Source organism: Phyllostomus discolor, chromosome 12, assembly GCF_004126475.2.
Source record: "Phyllostomus discolor isolate MPI-MPIP mPhyDis1 chromosome 12, mPhyDis1.pri.v3, whole genome shotgun sequence".
Taxonomy (NCBI): domain Eukaryota; kingdom Metazoa; phylum Chordata; class Mammalia; order Chiroptera; family Phyllostomidae; genus Phyllostomus; species Phyllostomus discolor.
Window position 1 is genome coordinate 25,801,330 of NC_040914.2, and position 16,412 is coordinate 25,817,741.

The 16,412-nt window shown below is 52.6% G+C and overlaps 1 protein-coding gene across 1 annotated transcript; it reads right to left on the reverse strand.

Moving 5' to 3' along the window:
* Positions 1–1,291: 1,291 nt before the first annotated feature.
* HSPBP1 (HSPA (Hsp70) binding protein 1) lies at positions 1,292–12,743 on the reverse strand. Its single transcript, XM_028529543.2, is given in 8 exon segments — positions 1,292–1,619; positions 3,529–3,640; positions 4,128–4,224; positions 4,340–4,495; positions 7,423–7,647; positions 9,797–10,001; positions 12,406–12,698; positions 12,701–12,743. Coding segments are annotated over 8 exon segments (1,206 nt in total). The 3' UTR covers positions 1,292–1,544.
* Positions 12,744–16,412: the final 3,669 nt, after the last annotated feature.

Sequence of the window (16,412 nt, forward strand, 5' to 3'; positions counted from 1 at the left end):
ATGACGCCAATTAGGCATTTGTCTTTCACATCTGTTAGCTTCTAATTGCCTTAATCTTTGTCATCTCCTCTTGCACTTGCTGATTTGATTTTCCAGCCATGTCTGGTCTGGCCCTTGCTATTTACAGCGTTATTTATTGCATGTGATGTTTTTCTGGTCCTTGTAGCAGGTGGCGACTGCTGAGTGACAGTCAACCACAACCTCAGTGGCATGTGGCATGTTCACAGCTTGGAGCTGCAGGTGTGAAGGTTGGCAAACAGAGGTCCGTGCTTGCCCAGTGCTGTCTGTGACCAGATGGACAAGGGTGTCTAATGCTGGGGGGAAGTAGCAGCAAGACTTATAATAGCCACTTTCTCTGACTGGCTTTAAGGGTAATAGTTAGCGTCTGACCTCCAGTTCTTGTATCCTGTAACTACCTTTCCATTTATCCTGAATTTGGGAAGGGTGAAAACAATCGGTCCCTCCAAAATCCCAGGAGTACAAGCTACATTCCACAGGAGAGGAATTAGTCTGGCATGCAACAGAGCTAGGAAAGCAGATACAGGGCAGAGGAGCATGGCTTCAGGATTAGCCCGGGTCTGAATCCTGGCGTGCGAATTTGGCCATGGATTAACCACCCTGGGCGCAGCTTCCTCATCTGAAAAACAACAGCCAGGGCTCTTGGTTGCAAACAGCAAGACCTCTTTGGCCTAATCTGAAAATCAGTTTATTAAAGGAGGTAAGGCAGTTCCTCTGTGCCCGCCCGCCCCCCATTCCCCGCAAATCTCTGAGAAAGCTGGAGAGAAGGCTCATGTGGTGGGTGCAGTTGGGAATGAACTCACACCTAAGCATAGACCGGCCACCACCATCTGGGCAGCGCCACCATCCGGGCAGCACTGACAGCCTCCAGTGCCCTGTGCATGTGCTCCCAGTTTCTGTCAGTAGCTCCCCAGCAGGCTGCTGGCGGGCTCTGATTGGTGGGGCAGAAGTTACATGATGTGCCCCTGCAGGATGCTGGGAAAGAAAATGGCTTCCACCTAAGGACTCAGAGTGTGAAGATCTAAGATGAGGGATTCCCCAAATGGAAGAGAAATCGGAGATGATGGGTGGCCAGGAAGCGAGTGGGTGTGCCCCACGCTCCCTTTTGAGAGGCCGGGAGAATGGGAGGAAACGATGGCTCTGGATTTTAGAGAGCAACACTTTTATTATTCCCCAGCGCTGTCCACTGCCACCCCCTCCAGTGGTTCCCAAGGTCCCCTAAGACCGAGCCCCTCCTGTCCTCCCAAGGCACCCTCCAGAGGTGACAAAGGCGGAAGAGGAGAAGAAACACCTTTATTGGAAGACAGTGTGGACACATAAGGGGGAATGGAGACATTAGGTGGGGTCCGAGGGGCTGGTGCCTTTCTCAGCGCTCCTCTGGGGAGGTGAGCAGAGACGGGCTGGCACGTCCCAGCCTGGGACCCACAAGGCCCTGCTCTCCCATGGGCAGGGGCCTCCCGGGTCTCATAGGAGGGAGGCAAGAGGCCTAGGGTTCCAACGGAGAGGGGGCCAGAAGCCACTGAGTTTCACCGATCCATGCTGTCGTCCGTCGGGCTGGAGAAACAGGTCTGTAACAACTTTTCGCAGAACTCCAGCTCCTCCTGAATTGGGGGCAAGAGGAGGGGCCCTAAGTGCAGAGGCCGGCCCCTGCCTCCAACACGCCCTGCACCTAGAGCGGCTCCTCTTCCCTCCATGACCCCTGCCAGCCCCAGAAGCCTCCCAGGGTCCACCAACCTCTTTTCAGATCCGTGACTCACTGTCTCTCGTCTCATCTGCATCTGGACTACTGAACTAGACCCTGCGGCTGCCCAGCCTCTGACCACACTCTGCTGGTCTGTCCTCACTTTAGTTCCCTCAGGCTCTTTCTAACTCCCAAACATAACTTGCCCTACTTATCCCTCCCTAGAACCCCTTCCACGGATACACACCCCAGAAACCAAGAAAGCAAGCACTGACAGATTGAACCACATAAACCTAAAAGGTATCTGCACAGCAAAAAGAAGCCAGAAGCAAAAATGAAAGAAAACCAAGTTGGTGGAAAAGATAGTGACTCATCACACGAGGATAACAAGGTTAATACTTAAATCAACTGCAGAAACCACCACCCAAAAGCTGACAGGCAAAGGATAGAAAAGAGCAGTTCATAAGGGGGAAAAGGCCCAACCTCACTCGTGGGAGAAATGCAAATATAAAGTGGATTCGCCAATCAACTTGAAAAACAGGTCAAACGGTTTGAAGCCACCCTGTCCTGGCCAGGATGTTGGGCACCCTTGTGGCTGCAAGGTAGACCAGTTCAACCCCTAGGGAGAGCAACTTGGCAGTAGTTAACAACATGGCTCCTAATCCTGTAACTTCACCTTTATTGTACCTTAACTGGGCCTTTCACTTTCTAAAAATGAGTTCTTTTTTTTAATTTAAGATTTCATTTACTTATTTTTAGTAAGAGGAAGGGAAGGAGAAAGAGGGAGAGAAACATCAATGTGTGGTTGCCTCTCATGTGCCCCCACTGGGGACCTGGCCTGCAACCCAGGCCTGTGCCCTGACTGGAAATGGAACCAGTGACCCTTTGGTTTGCAGGCCGGTGCTCAATCCACTGAGCCACTGAGCCACACCAGCCAGGGCTAGAAATGTGTTCTGTAGACATACTCACACATAGAAAGTAACATATGTAAAAGGTTATTCTTTAACAGTGTTGTTAGTGCCCAAGAGTGGAAACAGCCTATGTGTCCATCAAGAAGGGAAGGGGGACGAGAGGCTGTCCCTACCGGGCACCGATACAAGGAGAGAGGAAAGAGAGTGCAGCCACGCGCTCCAGAGATGCTAGGAAAGGGGATGTGGCAGGAACCACAGTGGTGGTCAGGGAAGGCTGATCTGGCAGAACACGGAGGAAGAGGAACAGAATTCACAGGCACATGGGCCTGTTTGTGCAGATTATCTCGGGAAAGCCACAGGAACTGGGAGAGGTACTGGGTGGCTAGGGACAGGTTGCTGTTTATCACTTATTTGTGACTTGTTATCATTTTGAGTATCTAAGCTATTTACCATTTATTTGTTACTTAATGTCTATATAATTAAATATCTAATGAGTAATGATGGATTTGTTACTTCCCCACTAGCTAGTGAATTTTATCACTTATCCAATTAAATATCTAATGAGTTGTTATTTATTGCATATTTGCTATTTATTTAATGAAATATTTAGTTGGCTGCTCTTTATCATATATTTGTTATTTATTGACCTAATATTTAATTTCTAAATATTTGAATCTGATGTAAACGATTTGGATAATAATTAAATGAGTTCGTTAACCCTTTAAGAAACCCAGAGTTCCACCCTCTCCCTGCAGACAGCAGGAGGCACATGGGAGGTGGCAGGCACATTTGCTGAACAGGTGATGAGAGAAACACGTACAGCGTGGAGAACAGACAGAGATGCAGAGGGCAGGGATGGGGCGGGGCCTGCCCACAGACCTCATGGCAAGTCCCCGGGGTCTGGCCCTGCAGCCCCACCTGGTACTCCTCGTGCTGCTGCAGCAGCTGGCAGCGGTGTCGGAGGAGCTCCTCCAGGCCCAGCTCTGGCTCCCGGCACTCCCGCATGCCCTGGGGGAAGTCTGTCACCAGGCTGCAGGGATAGGACAGAAATCCTAGGGACCTCCCTCCACACAACTCCACCCCACAGTGCTACCAGGGAGGTAGGGAAGACAGCGCTCCACACCAGGCCTCAGTTTCCCCATCTACAACATGGATCTCACACTGCCCTCAGCCTGTCCCAGGGACTTGTGCAAAACAGGACACTTAGCACAGTGTCTGGCCTGAAGCCAAGCCACACTAGGGGGCTGCCTCCCATTCACTGGGCTGCTCCATCCTATTACTTTTTCAGATGCTAATCTGCTTGTGCAGTGTGGGGTTGGGATGTCAAAGAAAGAAAACCTGTCCCCCTGCTCTGTGGGCTGCTGTGTCACTCCCCCTACAGGGGAGGAAACTGAGGCTCAGAAAGGGCCAGTATTCCCCAGGGGGAAGCCCCAGACTCCTCAGTCCCAGGAAAGAGGCCGGAGCCTAGTGGTGCCATTCTCACCCCGAGGACTCATTCCCTTAGGGCCCCAGCGCACCTGCACAGGGCTCCCAGCACATGCTCGTGGAAGGGGCTGTGTTCTGTCCGGACGAGGGCTACTAGCTGCTGGACCATCCCCATGGAGCACAGGGTCTCTGAGGGAAGAGCCTCGGGGGTCAGAGAGGTGTTCCCCAGCCCTATTCTGTGCACTCCCTCCCTCCACCCACCCATCCCCCAGGACCACCCCAGGCCCCGTCCCAGCGGCCCCACCTTTGTGTTCTGGGTGGCCCACAAGCAGGTTCTGCAGCAGGAATGCTGACTTCACCTTGAGCTTTTGCACCTGCTGCTGCATGGCCCGCATCAACACAGAGAAGCCGTCCAGCCGGAGAAACTGTAACAGCCCAGCCTCCTGCTCCCGGACCAGGCCTGAGGGAGGGGAGAGAGGTCATGCCTAAAGGTCATGGTCACCATCCCCGCCGTCATCACCACCATCAACTTTTATGGGCCTGTGCTTCACAAGCATTATTACTTATTTAATTAATTTTTTGGAGGGAGAAGGAGAGGGAGAGAACCATCAGTGTGCGAGGGATACACTGGTCGGCTGCCTCTCGCACACCCCTAATCAGGGATCTGGCCCACAACTCAGGCATGTGCCCTGACTGGGAATCGAACCAGCAAGCTTTTGGTCAGCAGGCTGGCACTCAATCCACTGAGCCACACCAACCAGAGCTCATTATCTTTTTTTAAGTGTATTTTTATCGAGATACAATTAATGCAAGCTATTAGAAGAAAACTCTGCCCCATGCCTCCCCCACCCAGCTCTGGCTCTTGGCACCTCTGGGGCAACCAATCCCTCTGTCTGCCCTTTGTGGCCAAGTTGCACTCCTTCCCTCACCCATGCCAGAAAGTCCTCCCTTCCTCCCAGAATCTCCTCCTATCCAACCCCTCCCCATTCTCCACCCAGGGGACATGATAAATATTTGGTCTCCTTTCCCCACTCCTGATACATGGAAATCCTTGGACTTCCTGGTGATAGGATCATCCTTTCTTCTAATGAGGAAGCTCTGGGTGGGCTCCTGGGTAGGGACTAGTCGCCAGAAAGACCAATCCACGATTAGCAACTAAACCTTTTCAGCCCTGCCCCACATCCTCCAGAGAAGGGAGAGGGGTTGCAAATGGAATCAGAGACCCATCCTGCCTGCCTGCGTGAGGAAGCCTCCACAAAATCCCTCCAAGATGGGGTCCCGAGACCTTCCGGGTTGGCGCACATGCCCTCGTGCCCAGAGGGTGACACAAAAACTCCACGGGGACAGAAGTTCCTGCGCTCAGGACCCCTCCAGACCTGGCCCTGCATACCTCTTCATCTGACCATTCATCTGTGTCCTTTGTCACATCCTTCCTTAATCAACCAGCAAACGTAAGCCACTATTTCCCAGATCTCTGTGAGGCATTCTAACAAATTATTGAACCCGAGGAGGGGGGTCATGGGCCCCTTGGAAATATGGGAGGCCCGGGCATGCGACTGGTATCTGAAGCAGGCGCCGCCTCGTGGGGCAGACCTCAGCCGGAGAGGTCTGCACTGACTCCGGAGAGTTAGTGCCAGAACGCAACTGCAGAACACGCCACGTGACTGGTGTCGCAGTGCAAGGAGCAGAGGAGACGGGTGTTCCTCAAGCTTCAAACAAATACGGAGCTGCCACGTGGCCCAGCAATCCTATCCCCAGGTGTATACACCCCAGAGAAAATCAAAACAAATGTCCATCCGGAAACTGGTCTGCACCTGTTCACAGCAGCCTGACTCACAAGGGCCAAAAGGTAGATAGAAACCACCCCAATGTTCAGCTGGAGAACAGATGAACTAAATGTGGTCCATCCGTGAGTGGAATATGATTCGGCCATAAGAAGGCATGAGCCCTGGGACCTGCTATAAACGTGGATGATCCTTGGAAACTGAGGCCGAGTGAGAGGAGCCAGTCGCACAAGGCACATATCATGTGCTTCCGTTTACAGGACATGTCCAGACCCATCGAGTCCACAGAGACAACAAGCAATCAGTGGTGCCTAGAGGATAGTGGGAGGGGCGTGTGGAGGGACTGCTAGTAGGTACAGGGTTTCTTTTGGGGGTGAGGAAACGTTCTGGAATCAGGCAGTGCTGATGGCTGCATAACCTTGTAAATATAACGAAAGTACTAAATTGTACACTAAAAAAAGATAAATTGGCCATGGCTGCTGTGGCTCAGTGGAGTAAGTGCAGGTGTGTGCACCAAAGAGTCACAGGTTCAATTCTCAGTCAGGGCACATGCCTGGGTTGCCGGCCAGGTCCCCACTAGGAGGTGCATGAGAGGCAACTGCACACTGATGTTTCTCTCTCTCTTTCTTCCTCCTTTCCTCTCTCTCTAAAAATAAAGAAATAAAATCTTTCTTTAAAAAAGAATAAATTGCCCTGGCTGGTGTAGCTCAGTAGATTGAGTGCAGGCTGCAAACCAAAGCATTGCAGGTTCGATTCCCAGTCAGGGCACATACTTGGGTTGCAGGCCACAGCCCCCAGCAACCACACACTGATGTTTCTCTCTCTCTCTCTCTCTTTCTCCCTCCCTTCCTCTCTAAAAATAAATAAATAAAATATTTAAAATTTTTTTTAATTTAAAAAAAGGATAAATTGTATGGCCTGTGAATTTATCTCAATAAAGCTGTCAATGAAGAAAAAAAGAGAGAGAACAGTCAAACAGGGGCTCTCAGCATGGCACACGCAGATAGAGGAGGGCCCAACACTCGGTGACCTTGGTGTGGCTCACACCCCAGCTCCGTGGGGTGCCCTGGGCTGGCACTTAGGCTCCGGGCCTGGCCTCTCCTGTACGTGGGAGACTTAGCGGGTGTGTGTGAGGACTAAACACGTTAAGCCCTGCACAGGGCCTGGCCCAGAGCGGATGCCCATGGATCCTGGCATCCTGCCCTCGCTCCCCTGGCACTCGTGTCCCAGGAGGCAACATGGGGGAGAGCTGCTGGCATCTCTAACGGGCAGAGGCGGCGGTACCGCTCAACAACGGCTTGGCCTCCCCATGACCAGTAATGCCAGCAGGGCCAAGGCAGAGGACCCTGATGGGCACCGAGTGCTCGAGCTGAGTGACGCTCCTGTGTTGTTAGGATCTGGTTCTCTGGCGAGCAGAGGGTTGGTGAGCTCAGCACCCTATTCTCTGCACCCAGCACGGATCCCCCACAGGAACTGGAGGTAAATGAACAAATGAGGCCCCTCTCCCTCTGCCCCCAAGCAAATCCCCACATCGCCCACCTCTGTGGCCAGCTCCAGCCCCTGGGAACCCAGGCCCCTCCCTGGCAGCCCCCGGGACACTCACAGGAGATGGCAAAGAGGGCCTTGACGCGCACCGTGTCACAGGGGTCCCGGTCCAGCAGCCGCAGCAGCTTGCGCAGGGCACCCAGGCCCAGCACCTGCTCCTGGATGGCCGCCACATTCTGGCTGCACGTGCCGATGAGCTGCGCCGCCCGCCACCGCAGCTCCGCAGGCCCCGCCTCCAGGTACCGGCCCACCAGCAGGTGCATGCCCGACAGCTGGCAGAAGTCTGTGCCACAGAGAGGGGCGGGGAGAGCCAGTGTTATGGGCTGAGCTGTGTGCCTTCAAATTCATATGTTGAAGCCCTGACCCCTCAGTGCTACAGAATGTGCTGTGTCTAGAGATGGGGGCCTTAAAATAGGCAATTGCCCTGGATGGCGTAGCTCAGTGGATTGAGCTCGGGCTGCGAACCAGGCATCGCAGGTTCAATTCCCAGTAAGGGCACATGACTGGGTTGCAGGCCATGGCCCCCAGCAACCGTACATTGATGTTTCTCTCTCTCTTTCTTGCTCCCTTCCCCCTCTAAAAATAAATAAATAAATTTTTTTTAAAAAAATAGGCAATTAAGGTGACACAGTATCACAGGATTGGCCCCAATTCAACCACTGGTGCACTGATAAGGAGGGATTAGGACACAGAGAGATATAGAGGGATGACCATGTGAGGATACAGGTAGGGGACAACCATGTAAAAGCCATGGAGAGAGGCCTCAGAAGCAGCCAGCCTGGCTGACACCTTCATCTTGGACTTCCAGCCTCCGGGTCTGGGGGAAAATTGGTGCCTGTTGTTTAAGCTGCCCAGTCCGTGGTCCTTTGTAATGGCGGGGAGAGCAGACTGACTCCTGGGGGGACCTGCCAACAGGCGCTGGCTCTCTCTAGCACCCAGCCAGGGGTTCCTCCAAGGTCAGCGCGTCTCAACAATGTTAGCATTTGGGGGGGTAGGGTGCCAGGCTCCAGCCCGTGACATGCCAGCACAGACCCCACAGTCTTTGTGACAATCAGCACTCCTCCCATGGGAGAACCACACACTGCACCGCGGTCAGCAAATCCCGGCTCACCGCCTGTTTGTGCAAGTAAAGTGGTGGTTTTGGTGAAACAGTTAAAGGCAGAGTCACCAAATGACCACTCCTACACGTATACCCAGCAGCACCAAAAGCAGGGACTCAGACACATTTGCACCCCCATGTTCAGAGCAGCATCACTCAGAACAGCCAAAGGGGGACGCGGCCCAGATGCCTGTCAGCTGGCACACAGTGTGTGCTCTATGTGTACACAGGAGACTCAGCCACAAAAGGAATAAAGTTTGAAAGGCCCTGGCTGGTGTGGCTCAGTGGATTTAGCGCAGGCCACAAACTAAAGCATTACCAGTTCTATTCCCAGTCAGGGTACAGGCCTCAGTTGCAGGCCAGGTCCCCACTAGAGGGCATGCGAGAGGCAACCACACGTTGATGTTTCTCTCCGTCTCTTTCTCCTTTCCCTCCCCTCTCTAAAAATAAATAAATAAAATCTTAAAAAAAAAGGAGTTCGACATGGGCCACAACACGGAAGGACCTTGAAAACCTCACACTCGGTGAAGCAGGTCACGTGTTCTGCGATTCCATGTACATGAGCAACCAGAAGAGACAGACCCATGCCCTCAGTGACCACATGACGCCCCTCCAAATGCAAGTGCCATCTCCTTCTTCTCCAGGCTCTATGGGCTCTGCAGCATTCAATGTGGGACCACCCCCCCAGTGCCCACCCCAGCCTGCGAGGCCCTGCACACCCAGGGCTGCTTCCCGCCCCTCACCCCCACCCACTCCGTGCTGCTGGGCTTGCCTCACAGCTGCTCCTGAACCTGCCAGGCACGCTCCCACTTCAGGGCCTTTGCACTGGCCACTCCTGCCAGAGCTAATCCCACAACTCGGGTCCTCACTCTGGGTCTCTGATCAAAGGCCACCCCTTTGTGACAATCAGCACAGTGACAATCTGTGACAATCAGGAGAGGAGGCCTCCTTTGTGAGGAGGCCTCCTCTCTCTCACTCTAGGGAGAGATGGTGGACTGCCAGCAGACCAAGGGGAAATGGCCAGTTTGCAGGTGTATCAAGCAGGCAGTGGACTGAGCTTGTCACCAAACTGGCTGTGTGGGGTGAGAGAAGGTGCCATCACTGCTCCTGATGGCAAGGGGACCAAACAGGGAGGGATAGGGCAGTCCCACCTGGGACCAGAGTCAGGGCCAGACTGGGAGGGGGGAGCAGCTGGAGGCTGGGGTGCTGGAGAGAGGAAGCAAAGGATGAGGGTGGAGCTGCACAGGGCATGGGCCGAGAAGAAGGCCGGAGAGAGGGAGCCCGGGAGGCAGCAGGGGCAGGCCCCCGTGGCCAGGGGGCAGCCAGGCTGTACCTGCAGCGTTGTCCATGTTCTCACACAAGTCGGCCAGCAGCTCCAGGGCCGCCTCGCGCTCCTGCTGGTCCACAGCCAGGTCAGCTTCCCCGGCTGGGGAGGGCGCGGGCTGGGACAGCACTCGGAGGCAGTTCTTCATCTGCTCCACCTCCTCCCGCTGGCCCCGGCAGGCAGCTGACATGGCCTCCTGCAGCCACTGGCGCCTCTGGGGGACAAGGGAGGGTGGATTAATCAATCACACATGGATTTTAGTCAAAAAATTAATTTATGAGTAAGTCACTTTTTCCTCCTTTAAACAGTCAGTAATAACTGTCAGTATCTAAGAGCTGATTGTTCCTTCCATCAACACACATCTGTTGAGCTTCATTTCTACTGGCAGACTCAAGTCCAGTCACTAGATCCACGGCAAGAGAGGCTATGGGGCGGGCGGCAGAGAGTGAGCAGGACTCCTTGGTTTTCATCACTAGAAGGAGATGGGGATGATGACGGCAGAGAAGCAGGTGTGGGGCAGCAGGAGGAGATTAGAGCTTGTTTTTTAATGTGTTATTTTTAAGGGTATATTATACACCCAAAGGAATATATGGACATCAGGCTGCCTGAAGCTCAGAGAGGAGGTCTAGCCTACACCTGCATTTCTTAGTCTCAGCTCTGCTGACACGCTGAGCAGGCAGTTCTGTGGTGGGGGCTGTCCCGGGCCCTGTCAGAGGTGGATCAGCGTCCCCAATGGGCACCTGTTAAATGCTAGTAGCACCGCCCCCCGCCCCATGGGCAATAACCAAGAACATCTCCGCACCCTGGCCAATGAATGTCTCCTGGTGCATAAAACCACCTCCAGTGGAGAACCACTGGCCTAGAGATACAGGTTTGCAAGTCGTCTGAGGGAAGGCTCAATAGGACATGAGGTCATGCAGGATGTGAGCACAAACAAGAGAAGAATCCTGGGGCCTCCACCATTCAGAGGCTGGGCAACAAGGAAGGGCCAGGGAAGAGATGAGGACCAGGACACTGGGTTGCTCTAGAAGCCCAATGAAGAAAGAAATCAAGGAGGGGAAGTCATCAAATGCTGTTATTCCGTCAAATATGGTGAGAGTTCGGAACTGGCCGCTGGAATTCTCTTTCTTTCTTTTTTAAGTTTTTGGGGCCAGTCCTTGTGTTAACTGCTCACATGAGAGCTCTATAGTCATAGTCTGGGATAAATTTGGGCAAGAAGTTAATCTTTCCATGCCTGTTTTCTTTCTTTCTTTCTTTCTTTTTAAGATTTTATTTATTTATTTTTAGAGGGGTGAGGGAGAAAGAGAGGGAGAGAAACGTCAATGTGTGACAGAAACATCAATTGGTTGCTTCTCCCATGCCCCCGGCTGGGGACCTGGCCGACAACTCAGGCATGTGTGCCCTGACTGGGAATTGAACCAGTGACCTTTTGGTTCTTAGGCTGATGCTCAATCCACTGAGCCACACCAGCCAGAGCTCTATGCCTGTTTTTCATCTCACTGTCCTATAGATGTAACTGCATGAACATACGTTTTTGTACACAGTCAGACCTCAGAGACTGTGGGTTCGGCTCCAGACCACAGCGATAGAGCAAGTATCGCAATAAAGTGGGTCCTAATCTTTTTGCCGGGCAGGGAGGGTCTTGCCTTCAGTTTGTAAAAAAGGCAACATCCATGAAGCACCATACAACGAGGTATGCCTCTACTGTAATCACTATCATTAACGAAATGTCATTTATAACAAATATTGCTATTATTCTGCAAAGCCACCCTATATAATATTATTGTTATGCACTTCACAGATGGGAAACTGAGGCACAGAAAGGTGGTGACTTGTCCAAGATCACACAGTCAGCCATCGCAAAGCCTATAGTCAGACCTAAGCAAGCTGTCCGCAGTCTATGCTCTTAATGAGAATGAACACCCAGCTGCCTTCAGGAGCACTGCCTATGTGCCAGATGCTGTGTGGAGCCCTACCTAAATTAGAATTTCAGAACTACCCTAGGAAGTGCTGTTATTATTCTTTTTTAAAATATTTATTTATTTATTTATTTTTAGAGAGAAGGGAGGGAGAAAGAGTGGGAGAGAAACACTCATGTGTGGTTGCCTCTTGTGCACCCCCCACTGGGGACCTGGCCTGCAACACAGGTATGTGCCCTAACTGGGAAGCAAACCTATGACCCTTTGGTTTGCAGGCCAGCGCTCAAACCACTGAGCTACACCAGCCAGGGAGCCGTTATTATTCTTATCATTAACTTGCAAATGAGGAACTTCAGGTTTGGAGAGACTACGTGATACACCCAAGGTCACACAGCTGGACAACACGGAATTCGATCTTGTCTGTCTCTAGAAAGCTCTAGCTTTTCTTTCTACCACGGGGCTATCCTGCTTCCCACAGAAAGGGACCCAGGGATCTGCCCCCTCAGACAGTTCTGAGATTTGACCTTCATTGCCTCTACAATAATCCCACCTGGCACAAATTATAGCCTACTGAGCCCTCACACCTGGACTCCCACCGCCCACCTAGGACAACTCCAGCTTCTAGTCCCCCAAACCATGCTTCCCAAGATGTAGCTGTCCCCACACCCCTCACCCAGCTTCTTGCGCCCCACCCTTTACCTCCTCACTCATGGGTTCTGGAGGGGGGTCTGGATCCTCAGAGCCTGCCGTGATGGCCATCTGCAGCAGGCCTTGGAGGTTGCGCGGAGGCGGGGGATTGCCCGAGCCCCCCGCGGAGGAGCCGCTGCCCCCCGAAGAACAACTCTGGGAGGCTGAGGGCAGCGCCAGCGGGAGGCGGCTGCCCCCTGAACCTTGGTCCGCCATGGGCTGTTTGTGAAGGGGAGAATGTGTTGGGGGTACGAGGTGGTCACCGCGGAAGTAGCTCTGGCGTCCTGGAGGGTCGATTGTGGGGTTCTGCTGAGAAGGTGGCGTTTTAGGGGAGTTCGGCACCCCACCATGACACCGAACCACTCTGCCCACACCCACCTTAACCAGGACCCCCTTTCTTTCCTTCAAACCAACGGGACCCTTCCCCAAAGTCACAAGCCCCGCCTTCCTCCCTAGCAACAGGCCCCACCCACCCTCCCTAGCAACCCAGCAACCCCTCCCTCTCCTAGCTCTAGTGCTTGCATCCCCGTCTCTTAGCAACACCACTGTCCCGCCTCAAAGCAACAAGCCCCTCCTTGGATCACATCAACGAATCCCCTCCCTCCAGTACGAAAAAGGGAGCCAGAGCGGGGCGAACCTCACCTCCCCCGGCCTCCAGTCGCCGAAGCTAATGAAGACAGAGTCGTCCGCACCTGACTCTACTGGGCGCCGCCATCTTTACCGGAAATACGCAGGTCTCTCCCGGAAATTTCCGGCGCACCCATCCAATCTCGTAGCTGGGGCTGAGGGGTTTGCCCGACTCTTCAACCAGATTCTTAAGCCCTGCCCACCCTGCGGGATACCGCGGTCGGCCCCGCCCCTCACGTGCGCCCCTCCCCTCCCAGGTCTGGCCCCGCCTCCCAAGGATTCCCCCCTCCACACCCATGTTTCCCGCCCTCTTCAACACTATGCGCCTTTCCGCCACGTTACGCTCCGCCCCGTTACGCTCCGCCCCTATTCTAGGCCTTTCGGCCTCTCCCAGCTAAGCCCCGCCCCTAGGCCCTGGCGCCAGCCGCTCCCAATTAGGCCCCTCCCCTTATGTGGCCCCGCCCGCTTTTGGTCCCGCCCGACGCGGTTGCAGGTTGTGCTAGCTGGTCCCTCACCTGCCGGCCTTTTCCCCTTCATCTGAGTCTCCACTCCATCGTTTACTGGAACCCTGGGTTCTCATTCCTAATATCCGACCTACACAGCTTTTAGCCCACAGCACCCCTTCCCTTAGCCTCGGTTTCCCCATTTATCCGTCCCGCACGCTCCTGTGCACACCTCTCTCATCACCCCACTTTGTTTCCTAGAATCTTCCTTTGGTCCTACCAGGTGCAGAGGAGGGAGATTCTTAAAGCATAATGCCCAGGCAAGGTTGTTGGGGAAGCTCGCAGCCTCCGCACACGAAGCTCAGGGCTGGGAATGTGTTCCTGCAGGCCTGGTCTGCAGAGGTGTTTGGGCTAGGCTTAAGGAACCCTAGTTCCAGTCTTCTATGAGCGCCCTCCTCCAGGAAAAGGTTGTAGTCAGCTTTAGTTGGGGCCACAGTCCCAGATGTATTCAGCTGCTGGGCCTGGGGTGTGTAGAGTCATATTTTGGGCAAAGATGGGAAAACAAACATATAAGCTCTGTGTGTGAGTGTGTGTGTTTGTAGCACTGCAGAGGATAACCATCAGACAGGGTCTGGGCCCAAGGGTATCCTATTGTATTCATTTTCTACGCCTTCTATGAACAGATTACCAAAAAACTTGGTGGCTTAAAGCAATGCAGATTTATTATTTTATAGTTCTGGAGGTCAGAAGTCCTAAATGGGGTATGGACTTGTGGATTTGTACTGGGCTAAAATCAAGCTGTCAGCAGGATTTTGTTCCTTCTGGAGGCTCCAGGAGAGAATCTCTCTCTTTTTTTAAAGATTGTATTTATTTATTTTTAGGCAGAGGGGAAAGGAAGGAGAAAGAGAGGGAGAGAAACATCAATGTGTGGTTGCCTCTCGAACACCTCCCACCAGGGACCTGGCCCTCAGCCCAGACATGAGCCCTGATTGGGAATTGAACCGGCAACCGTTTGGTTCACAGACCAGCATTCCATCCACTGAGCTACACAAGCCAGGGTGAGAATCTGTTTCTTGCCTTGTCCAGCTTGTAGAGACCCCATGCATCCCTCAGACTGTGGCCACATCACTTTGGCTTCTGCTTCCATAGTCCCACCTCCTCGGACGCTGAACCTCCTACCTCCCTCTCCTAAGGGCTCTTGTGATTACATTTAGGGCCCACTGAGATAACCAGGATCATCTCAACTCAGATCACAGCTGCAAAGTCTCTTTTCCATGCAAGGTGATGTGTTCACAGGTTCTGGGAATGTGGATGTGACATCTTTGGGAAACCTTATTCAGCCTACCATAGCTACATATATCTATGCACCAGTCTATCTATAATATATATTTATATGTAAAATTATAATGTTCTATAGTATATGTGCACATGTAACATGTAGTTGTATATAATATAAATATATGAATATAGGTATAATATGATGGCGCCCTAAATGGTGGTCCCAGGTACTGTATAAAAACCATAAGCTTGATGCCTTGACTGGTGTGTCTCAGTGTGTTTGGCATCATGCCTCGAACTGAGAGGTCACTGGTTCAATTCCCAGTCAGGGCACTTGCCTGGGCTGCGGGCCAGGTCCCCGGTTGGGGGCATGGGAGAGGCAACAGATTGATGTTTCTCTCCCTCTCTTTCTCCCTCCCTTCCTCTCTCTCTCTCTCTGAAAAGAAATAAAATCTTTAAAAATAAATAAATAAAATAAAAGCCACAGCCTTTACAATGACCTCTGAGGAGGGCGATCAGATAATTCTAACCCAAGAATGAAAATGGACCCTATTCATAGTCACAGAATACCAGGAGTAAACCAGGACTTCTGAGATCCTGTAAGATCTGTTTTCTTACCTCTTTCCGTCTCACTCCCCACCCCCACTCCCCTTCAGCCACACTGACCCCTTCGATGTTCCTACAACCCAGCCAGTACAATTCCAACCAGAGCCTTCACACTTCCTGTTTCCTGTTAGCACTGTATCTAAAATACCACACTCAGCAGACGCTTCCTGTCCCCCTTCCCTGCTTCAGTCTCGTCAACAGTGATTACGACCATCTAACAGACCACATATTTTGCTTGTTCATCTTTTTTTAAATTCTTAGTTAAAGATTTTATTTATTTGTTCTCAGAGAAGGAGGAGAAGGGAGGGAGAAAGAGAGGGAGAGAAACATCAGTTGGTTGCCTGTTGTTCACCTCTAAATGGGCAGGGGAGGCTGGCCCTCAACCCAGGCATGTGCCCTGACAGGGAATTGAACCAGTGACCCTTCAGTTTGCAGGCTGGCGCTCCATCCACTGAGCCACACCAGCCAGGGCTACATTGCTTGTTTATCTTGTTTTATCATTTGTCTCATCCATTAGAATGGGAGCACCCTAGGGCAAGGGGTCTTTGTTGGCACATATAACCTTGCCTGGGTCAGACCTAGCACTCAGTGGTGCTTCATGGAATGAAGGTGCCCAACTAGGAGACTGGAGGCACCTGGGTACACTCTGCAGGGGACTTGGGGGTTACATGGGTGCCTCACAGCTTTGGGTACCTGATACGGGGGAGTCCTGAATGGTGTGGAAATCCAGCTGAGCAGATCCACGGATGCGCTACAGTGAGGACATACAATTATACTGGGGCCCATGTGAGGATCTAGGGGACCCTGTGGTAGGCACAGAGAACACACACAGGTCTAAAAAAATACACAGGACCCTCAGGGGGTTCTGGAAAACTCTCTGTAGGAATACAGAGGATCCTAAATGGAGGTATTGGAACCAAGCTGATTTGAAAACACCTGCCCTGGGCTGTGGGTGGATTTGGGTCAGAAAGGAGAACCCGGTGGGTGGGCTTGGGGGGCCTGGGGAAACAGAGATGAATCTGGTAGGCAGCTCTCCAAATACCTCCCTTCTCCCTGCCTCTGCCC